The 15,132-nt window shown below is 52.9% G+C and overlaps 3 protein-coding genes across 5 annotated transcripts; 2 read left to right on the forward strand and 1 right to left on the reverse strand.

Moving 5' to 3' along the window:
- The first annotated feature begins 376 nt into the window (after positions 1-376).
- Positions 377-6,414, forward strand: LOC116796250. Of its 2 annotated transcripts, none has more exons than XM_032706721.1 (5): positions 377-473; positions 1,100-1,221; positions 3,056-3,154; positions 3,601-3,765; positions 5,143-6,414. In XM_032706721.1, the coding sequence occupies exons 1-5, from the start codon at positions 386-388 to the stop codon at positions 5,287-5,289; spliced, it is 621 nt and encodes a 206-aa protein (XP_032562612.1). In that variant the 5' UTR covers positions 377-385; the 3' UTR covers positions 5,290-6,414. The 2 variants fall into 2 exon arrangements, with proteins under 2 accessions (XP_032562612.1, XP_032562613.1); XM_032706722.1 differs by lacking the exon at positions 5,143-6,414 and adding an exon at positions 4,569-4,660.
- A 214-nt stretch (positions 6,415-6,628) lies between these two features.
- Positions 6,629-9,896, reverse strand: MRPL27 (mitochondrial ribosomal protein L27). The gene is made up of 4 exons (XM_032706723.1): positions 9,811-9,896; positions 8,328-8,450; positions 7,527-7,594; positions 6,629-7,054 (listed from the first exon to the last, which is right to left on the reverse strand). The coding sequence occupies exons 1-4, from the start codon at positions 9,830-9,832 to the stop codon at positions 6,848-6,850; spliced, it is 420 nt and encodes a 139-aa protein (XP_032562614.1). The 5' UTR covers positions 9,833-9,896; the 3' UTR covers positions 6,629-6,847.
- A 101-nt stretch (positions 9,897-9,997) lies between these two features.
- On the forward strand, positions 9,998-14,547 carry EME1 (essential meiotic structure-specific endonuclease 1). Of its 2 annotated transcripts, XM_032707038.1 has the most exons (8): positions 9,998-10,666; positions 10,751-10,878; positions 11,054-11,146; positions 11,585-11,706; positions 11,885-12,017; positions 12,389-12,504; positions 13,496-13,685; positions 14,035-14,547. In XM_032707038.1, exons 1-8 carry the CDS (start codon positions 10,042-10,044, stop codon positions 14,209-14,211), a joined length of 1,584 nt encoding a protein of 527 aa, XP_032562929.1. In that variant the 5' UTR covers positions 9,998-10,041; the 3' UTR covers positions 14,212-14,547. The 2 variants fall into 2 exon arrangements, with proteins under 2 accessions (XP_032562929.1, XP_032562930.1); XM_032707039.1 differs by lacking the exon at positions 11,054-11,146.
- Positions 14,548-15,132: the final 585 nt, after the last annotated feature.

A 15,132-nucleotide genomic window follows, 5' to 3' on the forward strand; every position in this document is an offset into this window, starting at 1 on the left:
GCCCTGCAGGTACCGGACTACTTAGCCTTGACATGGCACTTAACTAAGGTGTTAATTAGCTAATGAGTGGGCACCTCCTGGTGCCTGCGGGGCCGCGAGCCTCCCGCAGCCCAGCCCAGCCCAGCAGGAGCGGGGCAGCGCTGGGGCTGTCGCGTGTTGGTGATCCCGGGAGCCCCGCGGGGCTCCAGTAACCCCGGCACGGGTCCGGGGCACCCGCGGACGACCCGGGCTGGCCCGGGCGCGTGTGCGGAGGGGAGCGGCCCGAGAGCGCTGAGCCCGCCCGCCCCAGCCCCGCCCCGGACCCGCCCCGGACCCGGCCCGGCCCCGCCCGTCGCGGCCGGTGGGGCGCGGGTGGCGGGCAGGGGCTGCCGGTGGCGGGGTCGGGATGGCGCAGCCCGGGGAGGCCTCGGGCAACACGGCGGCCGCCAGCGCGGGCATGGACAGCAACGTCCTGGCCATCGTCATCGCCGCCAGTGAGTACCGAGAGCGGGCTCCGCCGGGGCTGGGAGCGGAGCGGGGGCGGCCGCCGGGCGGGATCGGCCTTTGCCGGTGCCTGCCGGGCTGTGCCGGTGAGGGGATACCCCCGGTCTGGGGGTATCGCTGCAGCGTCCGGTCCTAATGCGGGGTGCCGCTGGCTCCCGGGGCTGGGGGCCGAGCGGGGTGGGTGGCGGGGCTGGCGGTGCCCGTGGGGGCTGGCGGTGCCGGTGGGCTCCGCGGAGCAGCGCGTGGGCCGGGTGGGAGCCGTGGGTTCCCGGAGACAGGAGCGCTGGCGAGCCGGCACCGTGGTGCTGAGAGAGCCGAGAGCCGCGGGAGGGTGATGCGGGGTGGGTCGCCCGGGGCCGGTCCCCGCTGCCGCGGTCCGTGATGGGGTGAGCCCCCGCCCCGGCTCTTCAGGTTCTTCCCGGTCTCGTAGAGAGAGAGAGATGTTGGGCACAAAGGGGCTTTGGCGCCGTTGGGACGGGCAGCAGGTGGAACCGGCTTCTCCGGGGCTTCTCCAAGCTGCTCTGTGCCGCGGCAGCCGAGGGGGCGAGGGCGAGCGGCAGGAGGCCTGCGGGCCCGTTGGGCCACCGGATCACTCGCCGCTCCTTTCCCCCGGCAGCGGTGTCCACCTCCGTCTTCATCGTGGCGATCCTCATCCTGTTGCTGCTCCTGTACCACCGGGACCCCATGTGCTGCCAGTTCCTCTGCTCCTGCCGCTTGTTCCAGACCCCCAGCCAGTATGTGAGTGCCCTCCGAGTCCTCCCTCTCTTCCTCCTGCTCATGAATCCCCGGCTGCACCCCGAGCTCCTGTTCCCTTGTGCTGGGTCTGTGGGGCTGCACTGCTGGGTCGCCCTCCTGCAGCCTGGCTGGTTGCTGATAAATGAGCTGGGCTCTGCTGCCTCCTTGCTCCCACTCTATCCCAGAGATCCGTCCACCCACCCAGTCCTGCCTGGCTGTGCCATTGGGGTTGTATCTCCAAGACCCAACACTAACAGGTGCCCCTGCTCCCCACGCAGCTCAGGGGGGTGTTCTCCTGCCCCTGCACAGTCATGTGTGGGGTTGGGTTCTGCTTTACCAGGAAGGGACCCAGCAGGGAAGGGGGCTGGAAGCTGAGGGCAAAGGCAGACAAAGCCACTCACATCCCTGACTGCTGGCTCTCTTGTGCACAGCTCCCAGGGAAGGAGCAGTGAGACACAAAGCCCTTTCGCTCACATCTCTAATTTCCTGGGGATGGCTTTCAACTGGGGAAGCTGATGAAAAAAGAGCAGTGTGTGCAGCCAGCACTGCTTTTGTGGTGGTGACTGCCTGGGGAAAGTTCGGCCTCCAGGGCTGGATGGCTCTTGAGGGGAGAGCTGCAGGTACTGCTCCTCTATGGGAGAGGAGGGGATGTTCAGCCTCCAAGGGATAGAGAAACTTGTGCTGGGAAAGGCAAATCTAATAGTCCAGTGCAGGCTGGGAAGTCCCCAGCAAAAATCACAGTGGGAATGGGCTGCACTGATAGTTCAGCCATGATTCATTGCTCCTTTCCCCCCCTTCCTCCCTGCTGCCTGCCCGTGGCACACACTGGGAGCAGGCCCTGCTGCCGTGATCCCTGCCCTGTGGAGCTGCTCCCTGAGGCAGTGAGGATGCACCCTGAGCTGCAGAGCCTGTGCCGTGCTGGGGCCTGGCTCTGGGGTGGGAGGTTCAAGCAGGGCTGCGTGGGAAAGATGGATGCAAAGAACTATATACAGAAAGGGAATGTGTATAGGATGTATTTCCATCAGATAAAGTAAAGCAGTTGTAGCATGTGAGGCAGCTTTTGGGCAGGTGTAGTTGTGCTGGTTTTGCTCATCGGTTCTTGATACGCACGTTGGGCCCTGTGTTCCTGCAGCCTCCATAGTTGTGCTGTAGGGCCAAGACAAACAGTTCCTTGGTTGTTAAGAGCAAAAGTAAATCAGTCATTCATGTGCCTCCCTGGGAGTTTCTCAGCTGTTTCCTGCTGACAGAGATGGGGTTTTCTGAGAGCAAGGAATGGCCACGGTTCAAGTCCCGGCTCTGGCTTGAGGGGCCATTCTCTGTGAGTAGGATTTCTGCTCACTGTTGCTCAACACCTTGACAGGGAATCCAGTTTAACTGGAGTAAGACTGCTCAGGAAGGGCACAGCTATTGCCCTGCAGATCTGCCTGCTGCGTTATCCTGAAATGACCACCTCGGTAGAGAAGAGTTTACAAGTTCTGTAACCCTGAGCACACAACAGAGCTCTTATCCACACCAGCGGAATAATTGGGTTGGGTTTTGTTGTTCCTCAAAGAGAAATGGTTCTGCTGAGTCTCAGTGAAACCCTGCCCCAGGCCCAGGCTGTCCCTCTGGCTGTGCTGTGCCCCTTGGAGCGGGCCCTGTGCTGCCAGAGAGGATGTGCCTGAGCCATCGGTGTTGTGGAACAGGCAGAGACTGCCAGCAGTGAGAGCTGCACAAGCCAGATGGGCAGAGGGAGCAGCTCTTCCTCTGCCAGAGTCCCACTTCCCATGCTGTCCCATGTGAGCTGCCAGGCAGGACGTGAGGGATTTTGACTTTGCTCATGTCCTCCTCATTGCAGGACCGCCCCCCGCCCTACTTCAGCAGCAGCCAGCGGCTGGTGGGACCCCAGCGTGGAGCCTCCCGGCTGGAGAGCGCTGCCGAGAACCCCGGCATGCAGGTGATGGCAGGATCCCTAATGGGAGCTGGGAGGGAATGGGGGCAAAGATGCTCATGAGGTTGGGAAGAGACTGTAGTTATTGGGTTCACCTATGGAGAAGGTGCTGGACAGCATCTTCTGGTGCTGTCCCACAGCTTTGGGAAGTGCTTGCCTGTATGTAAAACCCTAGGGGGAGGTGAGGTGTAAGGGGCAGGGATACTACCAAGGACACCACAGTGCCCTGAGGTGTTTGAGCATGAAGTGCCAGGTAGATCCCTGATGGCTTCGGATCCTGCAAAGCATGTCAAGGTGTAATTGCCTCCTGGGAGGGATTTCCTCTCTAGTTGATGGCAGGGCACCTGCAACTCTGAACCCTGAAGTAACTCAAAGCGGCACCAGGCCATGAACTTCCAGTGAAGAGAGCCACTGTCACACTGACCCTTCTTTCCTGGGATGGGCATTTCTAGGGAGATGAGCTCTTCTGCGTTGGACCCCCCAGCACCTACCGGCTCCCTTCCTGGGAGCAGCCCCGCCTGCCAAGCTACGAGAGCGTGCGGAAGAAAGATCGCCAGCGGGAAATCCACCAGATGATCGCCGAGAGGTTTGGGCTGTGGGCAGAGCCATCCCAGGAGGTGAGCTCCCCCTCCCTGCCCAGGGGGCTGGCAGAGTCCCTGCTCTGGCCCATATCTGTCTTGCTTCAGCAGTTGGTGGTAGCTGAGGACTCTGTTCTCTGTGATTGCCTTTCCCTGATAGCTTTTATCTCTGGGAAAGCACAAAGTGTATCGGGAGGCTCCTTTGGTGTACATCTGTGCTAGTTAATGATCCATCTCCCCCCTGGTGTGTTTGCAGAAATGCCTGTGCTGGGAGGCAGGGCAGAGCCCCAGGGAGAAAGAACAGGCCCTTCAGATCACCTGCTCCATACAAGTCCAAGCTGGGAATGTTATTTTTGGATCTTTATGGCTTCCATGGGTTCTTGCTCCCTTCTCCCTGCAGGACACTCCTGGGAAGTCCCTTGCTATTACCTTTAAGTGTTTATGGCTTATTTATGAGCAGGATGCTTTGGATTTGTACTCCCACAATAGAACAGGGAAAAGCAAGTGCACCTCCCAAGTAGGTCCTGCAGCAGCATCCTGAGAGGCTCCTGTTAACAGAGACCTCATTGCCTAAAGCAGAACAAAAACCTTTGAAACTCTGAGCAGAGCACTGTAAGTTCACTGATTTACCTGGATTTTGAGCTCTTAAAGCTGTACCATGAAGTCTGGCATAGTCAGCACTTAGTTACCACTCAGTGTCTGGAGCTGTAACTAACAGTACCTACCCTAAAACTACCAACCTGACCTAGTGGAAGGTGTCCCTGCCCATGCCAGGGGGTTGGAACTGGATGATCTTTAAGGTCCCTTGTAACCCAAACCATTCTGTGATTCTATGAAACCAGAGCACTGAGAGAACAGGAGAGCAAATCCCCAAGGACAAGTAGCTGAGGAACTGCAATGGAAGCTCTTCCATAACATCCCTGGGCCACTCCCATCACGTGCTGTGGGTTGAAGGTTAGTCCAGGTCTGCCAGAATAAACGTGACAAGACCTGGAGGTTCTTCTCTGCTGCTACACAGTGAGACTCACTGCTGAAACCTGGGTAGAAAGCCTGGTTTGTAGGTGCTTGTGTAAATCCCAGTGATTTTTTCACCTGGTTAAAGGAAAGTGAATAACAGTCCTCTCTTAACAGAAGTCTTTTCTGGCCTTGTGCCAAGTCCTTGAAGGGGAACAGGGAAGAGCAGGAACGTGGCACACAGTGTGAGGGGGGCAGGTTTCTGCTGTGCTGTGTTGCAGACTGATGCTAAGATTGTCTCCATGTGTTCCCCCGCCAACAGCCGGCTGTGCAGGGGGCTGCGGGGGTTTAATTTCAGGCTGGTGGTGGTTGTGAGCCTTGTCATCCGCTCTGTAAGAAGAGGTGGGATAATCTCCTCGTTATTTCTAATCTGTTGTAATGCTCTTCCTCTCTCCTCAATAGATGCCACCTCCCTATGAGCACGCTCTGAGGCATCCTCCAGCTTTCTCAGGATCAGGAATAAGCTCAGAGACCTTGGACAGATGTGGTGTTCCAGACCCTTTCCATGCCCCTCTCAGCTACCAAACTCAGCGAAACACAGCGGTGTAAGGCCTCGGCCTCAGCCTGCTGCTGCTTCCTGTGCTGTCAGCAACAGAAGTGCCTGGGACACTGTTCCCCTCTGCAGGGAACGGCCAAACCTTCACCCAGATCCACAATCAGTAGAGACCCAGCCAGCACTGCCATCCCTCCTGCAGCACAAGGACAACCACGGAGCCAGCAGAGCGACCAGGGACATCTGCTTGCTCTTCTCTGGCAAACACTGTTACCAAAGGAGACGGACCAGCTGCTGGAGCTGCACAGGGCAAAGCCAAGGGGAAAATCTGCTCGGCCACAGCTCCTCAGGAGCAGCACATTGTACCTCAGCGAGGCAGCACTGCCGGCTATACCAAGGATCAGACCTCAGACACCCCTGATGTCGTGCTACTTCACTCGTTTCGTAGGTTACCAGGTGTTTTACTGTATCCCTGTACTGGCTGCCAGGTGGGGATCCCCACTGTGAGTGGATCTGCACTGGAGCATCGCTGTGTGCTCTGGAGCAATGGGCCTGAGACCAACAGCAGGTCTGTACAGACCTTAGACACGGATTTGGAGAGGCTCTGGGGGTTGTGTTACCTGCTGTGTGCAAACACTGACCATTGAGATGAATCATGGGACTGGATTTGCAGTCGGGGGAAGGACAGACGTGGACACAACAGCTGGTGGTCTCCATGAAGAATGTGAAGTACAGGTGGACACATGTGGCTGACCCAGTTCACCTGGTCTTCTGCAGAGCAGAAGAACTATCTAATAATGTCAACACTGGTGTCCTTACACCACCAATTTTGATAACCTGTTTTCTACTGCAGAGTCAATGTTTCAAATTGTTTACCAACCTGTAGATAAAATGAGATCAGTTTGGCCACAAGTCATTTGGGCTCCTTCATTTCGAGCAATATAAGCTCAAAAATATCATGTAATGACTCAAAGATAAAAGGACAAGTCTCCTGGATTATGGCTTTATGACACACCTCCAGCTGCTGAGCTTCAAATGCCAGCCCAGACTTCAGTATCTTACCAGGCCCCAGAACTTAGTCATGAGTTAAGAGTTATGCCTGTGAATTTGCCTCATGTGGCCAGTGAATGGAACATTTAGGTATTTGAGTTAATCATTGAGGTGAGTTAGACAGAGGGAAAAATCCAGCTTCCTGGAACACAGCGTTAGATGCATGTGGAAAAGGATCTGTTCTGCAGTATTGTGAATTAAGGTACAAATAGAACAGTAATGACTAAAAGCGAGTAAAAACAGAGGGAATTATTAGTGGGACATAAGAGTGATTGTAGAGGGAAGTCATCCAGTGGCACGATGGAACAGGTTGTCCAGATACTAAATGAACATGATAACACATTCTGTGATCAGCCAAGAGCTTCAGCTGCCCCACTGCATTTATTAAACACTGTTACAAATTCCAGCAGGTGATCCCAGTGCCTGAACACTGACCACCTGCGCTTTAGGAGCAAAACCAAGTCCTAAACCGGTATCTCCAGAGCTAGAATACTCTCATCCTCAGATGCCAGTCCAGCTGTAGTGGTCTGTCCTTCCCATCCGTGCCTGTGTGACGCAGGAGGCTCACAGCATGGTGACCAGTTTGAAGCTTCCTACCTCTGTGTTGGGGATGACACTGATAAAGGTTTTATAAAGGATTGCTCCTTTGGGCAGGCGGCAGATCACATCCCTGCTCTCGCTCTTGCGGGGCCGGGGCACATAGACCTCCTTGGTGTATCTCACAATCCCGTCCTCCAGGGCGTAGAGTGTGTTGTTACGACCCATCCCCACCTGGGAGAGGATGAGGAGCGTTAGGAAGGAGGGGCTGAAGGCCCCCAGCTAAAGCAGATCTGATCACTGGTCTGCCTCGTTTGATATCCTGGCTTCAACAGCATCTGTTGCTTTGTATTTTAAAATAAAAGAAAGCCACAGAACTTGCTTCCAAGCAATCAGTGTGCAATGGTGCTCAGTACGAGGGAGGAGACACCCATTTCACCCTGAAGGACAAGTGCCCAGTCAGGCCACAGAAGTGTTCTGGGATATCCATAACTTGCAGTCCTCCCCTGAGTCCCACGGACATGGGGGTGGCTCTGAGCAGGCTCTGTGACCAACAAATACCAGGTGATGAAACTTCGATGTCAGGACATTTAGAACACAGGGATGAGCATTAAGAATGAGACTGAAAGAGAGGAGGCAGTGGGTGTGGGACTCTGGGTGGGCTGCTGTCCTCTGAGAACCAGAGAAGAGAGAGAAAAGGCCTTACCTGAGCGCCGGGATGCCAGCGGATCAACCGCTGCGTAGCCAAAATGTTGCCTGCATGGACAAAGGCACCTGCAAGAGAGTGACAGGGTCAGACTCCAGAGAAGCAGCTCCCCAAAGCCCTGGCAGAACACGAGTTGTTCCAGGAATTACAAATCACAGCTTTCTGTGGGCGTTTTCCTAGGAAAAATTACTTTAAATGCTAAAAGCATCTTAATAAATATGCTATTAGCAGGAAATAAGGGACAACTGATAGAGAGCATGGCAAAAAGTCAGATGTGAAAAGATTGCTTCTGGGGTACAAGGCATTTTCTGGTTGCTGAAGGCATTTGTTTTATTACCTTTACATCATTTCCATCAGCAAAGCTAATAATTACTGAGCACTCAGCTGCAAGAATCTGCACTTTGGCTTCTGCTAAGCCTTGTAATTCTCTCCGTTGTAAACATTGGAAATACTCAGTTTTTCCACCCAGCGTGGGGGGAAAGTGCAGTGCAGTTATGAGGTGTCCCACAGCGTTCCCTCCCTCCGGGTGCTCCAGAGAGGAAAAGGATAAACCAAAGTACATTTTATGTAGGCAATTTTGGCTGGTGGCCGGCAGGGCTCCTGGGGTGGGAGGCTGACTCACCCCACCCTCCCACCAGCGACCCTTGATCACGAGGCTTCACTGATCCTCCCCTTTCCCTTCTCCTGGAAAACGCCCTGCCCACCTCCTCCTGAAACACTCAACAAGTGACAAGTACCAGGGGATAAGCTGTGAAGAACCCAGTGAAATGCAAATAAGACCCAGCAGGTGCTCAGACCCACCTTCTACTTTTTTGAATCCGTAGCGTTTCCCAGGGCTGCGGCCACCCAAGTTTTTGGAGCTGCCCCCCGTTTTCTTAGAAGCCCATCTGACAGCAACCAGGCTTGTCTGGGGAGTGGTTAGAACTAGGTTTGGAGAAAGAACCACAACATCAGCTGGAAAAATATTACACATAATTTCATTTGTCAGATGTAAAGGGTATCAGTTAAGACAGGCTTTAAAACTAAAGCCCCTTTGGGAAAAAAAAAGTTCTTCCAAGATAAATTAGACCACCGTGGCCTAAGTCCCCTGCAAAGAGGACACATCTCAAGTGCTGCTGCTGCTGCTGCCCAGGGAGGAATAAAACTCTCAGCAACAATGTTTAAGGACATGCACAAATTCCTGTTTCATTCTTGTAAAATGCAGTACAGATGTCCCTTAATTCCTTATACTCCTCTTACATTGCTTTGACAAAAGGCAAGTAGACCAGTTGAGATCTCTGCTTCAGTTTCCCTTTTGACTAAATGGCATTTACTCACACAGTTATATTCTGAAATCTTACAAATAAGCAGACTCCAATTCAGTACAATATATAGGCATATAATCAGCGATACAGCCAGGAGCAGTTTGAGTATCCAAAAGGAGTAGAAAGGCTGGACTTTATGATCTTGGAGGTCTTTTCCAACTTTAATAGTTCTGTGATTTTATGATTAATGACTTCAAGAAGGATTGCAGAGCCCTGGGAGTGGCAACAAGGGACTCTGAAGCACAGAGCTGGGGGTGTTCAGCCTGGAGAAGAGAAGGCTCCAGAGAGACCTTAGAGCCCCTTCCAGTGCCTAAAGGGGTTCCAGGAGAGCTGGAGAGGGACTTTGGACAACGGATGGAGTGACAGAATAAGGGAGAATGGCTTCAAACTGACAGAGGGAAGGGTTAGGTTAAATATTGGGAATAAATTCTTCCCTGTGAGGGCCTGGCACAGGTTGCCCAGAGAAGCTGTGGCTGCCCCATCCCTGGAAGTGTTCAAGGCCAGGTCGGATCGGGCTTGGGAGCAACCTGGGATAACGGAAGGTGTTCCTGCCCATGGCAGGGGGCTAGAACAAGATGATCTTTAAGGCCCCTTCCAACCCAAACCTGCCCATGATTCCATGTCGAGAAACGGGTAATTGCCCTACAAAACCCCACTAATTTCAGGAGACGACCAGCTAAGTAAACGAAAGCCTCCGGCACGTGACAAACTACAGGCAATCTGTCACGGAGCGAACCACAGTCACTTTCACTTACACAAACCCGCCCACTGCACCGCGGCTCCGCCTCAGCTCGCAGGGTGAAACGTGAAACCCCTGATCCCCCCCGGAGCTCCCCGGGGTGGGGTGGACGCGACATCCCGCGGAGCGACCTCCCGTGGTGGTGGTGAGGGGGGTGTGCGGGCGCACGGCCCCAACTCCTCTCGAGCTCACCCTCCCGCTCCCCACTCCCCTCAGAGGGCGAAACCACCCCCTCACTCACACAGCCTCCCCAGCGCCGCCATCTTGTCCCTTTCCTTTTCCCCCGCCCCCGCTGGGATGGCGGTGTGCGCGCGCACCTGGCGGCGATTGGCCCGAACGCGCGCGTCCGCGCGCGTTCGGGCCAATCGCCGCCAGCCGCGCGCGCCTCCGGGCCAATCAGCGCCCAGCTCGGGCTTTCCCCCCCCACCTCAGGGGCGGCCGCGGGAGGTTTTCTCTGAGGGGAAGGGTTGTGATGGCGGAGTCGCGCTCTGAGAGCGGCAGCGAGGAGGAGCTGCCCAGCCTGTCCTCCCTGCTGGAGCTCCACAAACTGAGCCCCCCGCGGCCCCTGTCTCCCGACCCCGAAGTTGTGGTGGTGAGCAGCGGGGGCGAGGAGGCGGAGGAGGTGGTGTTGGAGGAGGTCGCCGCTTTGCGTGGCAGGGGCGCGGCGAGAGGGGGAGCGGGTTCTGAGCCCTGCTGGCAGCCGGACGGCGGGCTTTGCGCTAGCGGTGACCTGGTGGCTCCGGGCAGCGAAGGGCCGTGGGGAGACCCGGTGCCGTCTGGAGGAGGTTGTTGGGGCGGTGAAAACAGCGTATGCGGTGCTGAGGGACCCGCGCTGCCGGTCGGCCAAGACAAGCCCAGTAGCCCCTTGGTAAGCAGAGCAAGTACAGAAGCGTCCCCCCCTCCCAAGAAGAAGCGACAGTATAGTCAGAGGGAAAGGGAGGCAGTCTGCCAGGCTGCATGGGAGAGGAGGAAGGAACGAGAAGCGAAGAGGAGGCTGCAGGAGGAGGAGAAAGAGAGGAAGAGAGCCCTTGCCAAGACGCTGAAAGCTCAGCGGCCGGGAGAGTGCCAGAAATACATAACAGTGGTGCTGGATCCAGGTAGTTGTCCTCACAGCCTGCACCTGCTTTGCGCTGGCTTTTTGTCTCCTCTCTGTGGAGGCCTGACCCATGTGCCGATTTCAGTCCTCTTACAGGTAGAAGGTGGTGAGCAGATCCTTAGGGCTTTGGAGGCTGCCAATTATTCCTGTGTGGTTGAGAACCAGGCTGTTCCCTGCAGCATCACCTGGAGGAGAAAGACTGTGTCATCTCAGGTGCACAACTAAAATCTTGATGTTTTTGCCTTTTTTTTCATCTGTTATTTGGACTCACTCGTAATTGTATTTAGCAACACAAGTAAACACCCCCTAAACTCCCCACTCTGAGTGGGAGTCTGAGTGAATTCTGAACAGACTGTTAGCCTGACTGTTTGTTTTCATATCTGAACAGATGGGAGGAGGAGATGAATGGACAGAAGAACCAAATGTCCTGGTTCTGCTTGGCTTGGGGGAGTTTTTGTCCATGGCTCAGAGTTACAAACAAGTGAGAGCGCTTATGACTTTTGTGCTCCTGTACATGCCTTGATGCAAAACTGGTGTTTTGACATCCCTCTGTGGCAGGAATGTTTCAGTGTGGGACAAAACCTTATGTGGGGGATGAATGCAGGGTTTCAGTAAAACAGAAATGGGGTTTTGAGCTATTAATGGATCAAAACCGCTGGGTTATATAATGTAAAGTTCTGACAAACTTTCCTAGTTAAAAATGTTCACACATCCCTGAAGAGGTAACATTGCTCCATCAAGTGGGAATTATTTTTTATTTCTTTCTGCTATAACTGTACACGGGGTCAAGTATTGCCTACTTGCCCTGAAGAGCAAGTGTGAACAAACTCATCTGCAAAACCAGAACCAGAGCCATAGTTTGCTGTGCTTCCATGTGTACCTCAGAATGGTTTAACCCCTTTTTTTCCCATCTTTGCAGAAGGTTGACAGCTGCACAGAAGGGCAGAAGATGACCCTGCAGAGCTATGTAGCTCACGTGATGGAGAAGCTACCTGGGAAAATTCTGGCTCTGGCAGTAGTTGGAGTAGAAAATTATTTCAGGTCAAACTTCTTTCCCTCCAAACACTTCTATGTTTTTCTCTGGCCTTGAAAAATGCCATAGTAGCAAAGACTGGAGTATGAGTGGTATTCTCACCCAGATCTGCTCCACTGTTTGTTATACAAAAACAGAAGGAAAGGCCCATCCAGCCTCTCACCCTGGTCTTTTTACTCTTTTTAGATCCCTCGGAGTTCAGTCAAAACAGAGACTGCAACAGGCAGCAGTGCCTGGGAACCAAGAGGAACAGAGAAAAGGGAGAAAAAGGAAAATTAATGATTCTGGCCTGGAGTTAACCAGAATGGACATGGAAGAAGTGAGTACCTTTTAAAACAGATATGCAGCCATCATCTGTTGTCTGCAAGCGTTTGAACATTTGACCTAGTCACACCATTTCTTGGATGGGAGGTTGCAGTTGGCAAAGCCCATCTGTGGTGGCCTGTGTGTAACAAGAGTGTGCCATGGGGGAGCTGTGGCAGCTCAGAGGACACTGAACTGATACTACCTGGCAGAGACAGACTGCCCCTGAATACTTCAGTGCCGTAAATTAACTGTTCCCAAAATGGGGAGAGAGCAGATGTTCTTGTTCTACAGCAAGAGCTTTGTAACCCTTTTCTGTTTCAGACGAAAGTAGGGTTTGATGTGACAAGACTGATTGTCCCATTTGTTGTTTCAATGGTGATACAGGCCCTGGTGGATCTGCAGCTGTGCACACAAGTCCAGGTCAGCTTTTTTGACAGCTGTGAGGAGCTTGGGGAATATGCCACTATGTTCACAAAAGCTGTGGCTGAGGCACCATTCAAGTGAGTAAGCAGAGGAGGTTTGGTCCTTCCTTTGGAGAGGCTGTCCTTTCAGTTACTGGGAAGGAACAGAAGGTACAACACATTGTATAATGGTTTTTAAAGGAGCAGGCGACACACAGCAGCTGCTAATGCAGCTCCCTCAACACAGGACTTGTTCTTGAAGCTGCTGTCCTGCCCTTGGAGAGGTGAGGACAGACCCTGATTTCACAGAACCACAGACTGGTTTGGGTTGGAAGGAACCTTACAAATCATCTAGTCTAACTCCCTGCCATGGGCAGGGACACCTCCCACTATACCAGGTTGCTCAGAGCTCCATCCAACCTGGCCTTGAACATTTTCAGGGATGGGGCAGCTGCAGCTTCTCTGGGCTACTTGTTCCAGTGCCTCAGCACCCTCAGGTTTCACTGTGGAGTCTTGACATCAAGTAAAGCTCTTGTTCTCAGGCAGATTTTTGGAGTGAGAAGGGAATGCAAGTAGGGCTGGGCTCTTACAGCACCAGCTTTTCTTCTACAGTGCTTAACCAAGACAGACATGCCTGAGAACGAACCACTTCGCTGTTTCTGTTAAGGAAGGACAGCAGTGTGTTGCACAGTGATAGCTCAGAAAGCCATCTCGTGCAGTCTCACACAATCCTGGCATTTCTTTCACAGTGGCTGCTGGATTTTCCATGTCAGCTGTGAGAGGAGACGAGATGTTAAAAATTACATGTAAAAGTGTTGTGTTTGACAGCCAGAAGGTGAATTCTGTTTACCACTTTTTCTGTGTGTTGGCTTGTGTCAGGATTGCTTTTTTTTCCGTATCAGTCTGGGTCTTAAAAGAAATTGGTAACGAATATAAAGCAAATAGGGTCAAATTGTCAACATTTCTTTTGATGCCAGCGGTGTCTCTAACAGCATGAGTGAGGGACAGTGTTCTGGCTCTGTGACTACAGGCACAGGGACAGTTTTTTCTTCATTGTCTTATTCCCTTCCTCATTCCTTGTTCTCCCTAGGCGAGAACGAGAGGATACGGGGTTCTCTTTCTACTTGGAGAAGCGTTGGTGTGGAGGGGTAAAGGTGGATCATTCTGGAAAGGGTCTCTTGAAAGTTTGGAACAGGCAGATACAGCAATTTAACCGGGTCAGCCCTGCGATGGCTGAGGCCATTGTGTCTGCCTACCCTTCTCCTCAGCTTCTGATCCAGGTGAGGATGCCTCAGGAATACCTGGCACCGTGCGCAGGTGGCCAGCTGTGATGTAAGGGGTGGAAGAAATCATTTAATTGGTATTAAATTAGATACAGCGATTCCGTATGAGCAGTCCACTAAGGTAGTGAAGGAACTGATTCCTTGGCATCCACTGCTTTGGATTCCCAGAGCAGACCACTGAGGGAGAAGCATTGGTTCTTCTCCCCAAGCTCACGGATGGGACGGGGGAGGGACCAGGTGAAAGCCGAGCGGACACTGTGGAAGGGTAGAGCAGTCACAGGTGTATGGCTTTGATTGTTTTTTTTGAGCAATGGATGATAATGTTGTTCCTTTGTGTTGCTTTTAGGCCTATGGGAAATGCTCCTCAGACCAGGAGCGTGAGAACATGCTAGCCAATATCCCAGTGCACCGTGGTGAGGGTGTGACAGCCACCTCCCGGCGGATCGGGCCGGAGCTGTCCCGGCGCATCTATCTGCAGATGACTTCCCACAATCCTGACCTCTGTCTGGATTTCACTGGTTAGCTCCAGGGAATAAGGGTTTTACTCTTTGTCTGGTTGAAGGGTTCACTTTTGGATTTCACTGGGTAGCTCCAGGGAATAAGGGTTTTACTGTTTGACTGGTTGAACTGTTTAGTTTTCTTCTGTGAAGAAGTGCTTAGATAAGTCATTGATCCTCGTTTAAAGACTTGAAGCACATTTAGACTTTATCATAGCAGGAGAAAAGTTGGATAAAGTTGCTGAATGGCTGGAGTTTATACAAGAAAGATGGTGAACACCTTCCCCAAGAGCATGAGTTGCACACAGTTCATAGCATGTCAGCATTCTTTGTCTTTCTATAAAATAAATAATTTTGAATAATCTTTGCTTCTTAATGAGTTGTCTTGCATATAGACAGGTATGTCCTCTGTTGAAAGGAATGCTTCCTACTGCTCTCCTGAACTGCAAGGAGTTACCTTCTGTCTCTTCTGGGACAAATCCTGATGCTAAAGCAACACAGTGCTGCCCCCCCAGCACCTGCTCTAGTGAGGTGGAAGAACTTTACCTCACAAAACAGACTCTGTGTTCCGCTGTAGCAGATGGGAATGAGTAAGACTAATTTTGAGATATAAATTTAGACAGCCCTGATTCAGTCTCCAGACAGCTTAATCTAGAGAGAGTCTCAAAATCTGATTATATGTGTTGGAATTATGAGGTCTAAACAGTTGGCAGAAAAAGCTTCCTTTTAATTAGATTGGGGAGCACGGCCTGTCCATGCAGCCATTAGCACTTGTGTGCACACAAGGACAGTTGAGGGCTTTTGTGACAGCAGCACTTACCGAGATGAGTGCTGAGAGAATTAAACTGCATCCGATGTGTGGAAGTTAATCTTTGGAACTGCGCTGCCTCCAGTGGAAAAACCTCACCTGCCATGCTCACTCCTGGCATCAAGCAGGAGCCCTGGCC

The sequence above is a fragment of the Chiroxiphia lanceolata genome, chromosome 19 (genome assembly GCF_009829145.1).
Source record: "Chiroxiphia lanceolata isolate bChiLan1 chromosome 19, bChiLan1.pri, whole genome shotgun sequence".
Taxonomy (NCBI): domain Eukaryota; kingdom Metazoa; phylum Chordata; class Aves; order Passeriformes; family Pipridae; genus Chiroxiphia; species Chiroxiphia lanceolata.

What these genes read in the sequence shown, in the direction of transcription:
- LOC116796250 (XM_032706721.1), top strand. Translation starts at nt 386, where the DNA reads ATGGCGCAGCCCGGGGAGGCCTCGGGCAACACGGCGGCCGCCAGCGCG. An exon ending in CCGAGAACCCCGGCATGCAG is followed by an intron (nt 3,155 to 3,600) that starts GTGATGGCAGGA and finishes GGGCATTTCTAG; the next exon opens with GGAGATGAGCTCTTCTGCGT. An exon ending in GGGCAGAGCCATCCCAGGAG is followed by an intron (nt 3,766 to 5,142) that starts GTGAGCTCCCCC and finishes TCTCCTCAATAG; the next exon opens with ATGCCACCTCCCTATGAGCA.
- MRPL27 (XM_032706723.1), bottom strand. Translation starts at nt 9,832, where the DNA reads ATGGCGGCGCTGGGGAGGCTGT. An exon ending in CGGATTCAAAAAAGTAGAAG is followed by an intron (nt 7,595 to 8,327) that starts GTGGGTCTGAGC and finishes ACTCTCTTGCAG; the next exon opens with GTGCCTTTGTCCATGCAGGC. An exon ending in GCTGGCATCCCGGCGCTCAG is followed by an intron (nt 7,055 to 7,526) that starts GTAAGGCCTTTT and finishes ATCCTCTCCCAG; the next exon opens with GTGGGGATGGGTCGTAACAA.
- EME1 (XM_032707038.1), top strand. Translation starts at nt 10,042, where the DNA reads ATGGCGGAGTCGCGCTCTGAGAGCGGCAGCGAGGAGGAGCTGCCCAGC. An exon ending in GAAAGACTGTGTCATCTCAG is followed by an intron (nt 10,879 to 11,053) that starts GTGCACAACTAA and finishes ATATCTGAACAG; the next exon opens with ATGGGAGGAGGAGATGAATG. An exon ending in TGGCTCAGAGTTACAAACAA is followed by an intron (nt 11,147 to 11,584) that starts GTGAGAGCGCTT and finishes CCATCTTTGCAG; the next exon opens with AAGGTTGACAGCTGCACAGA.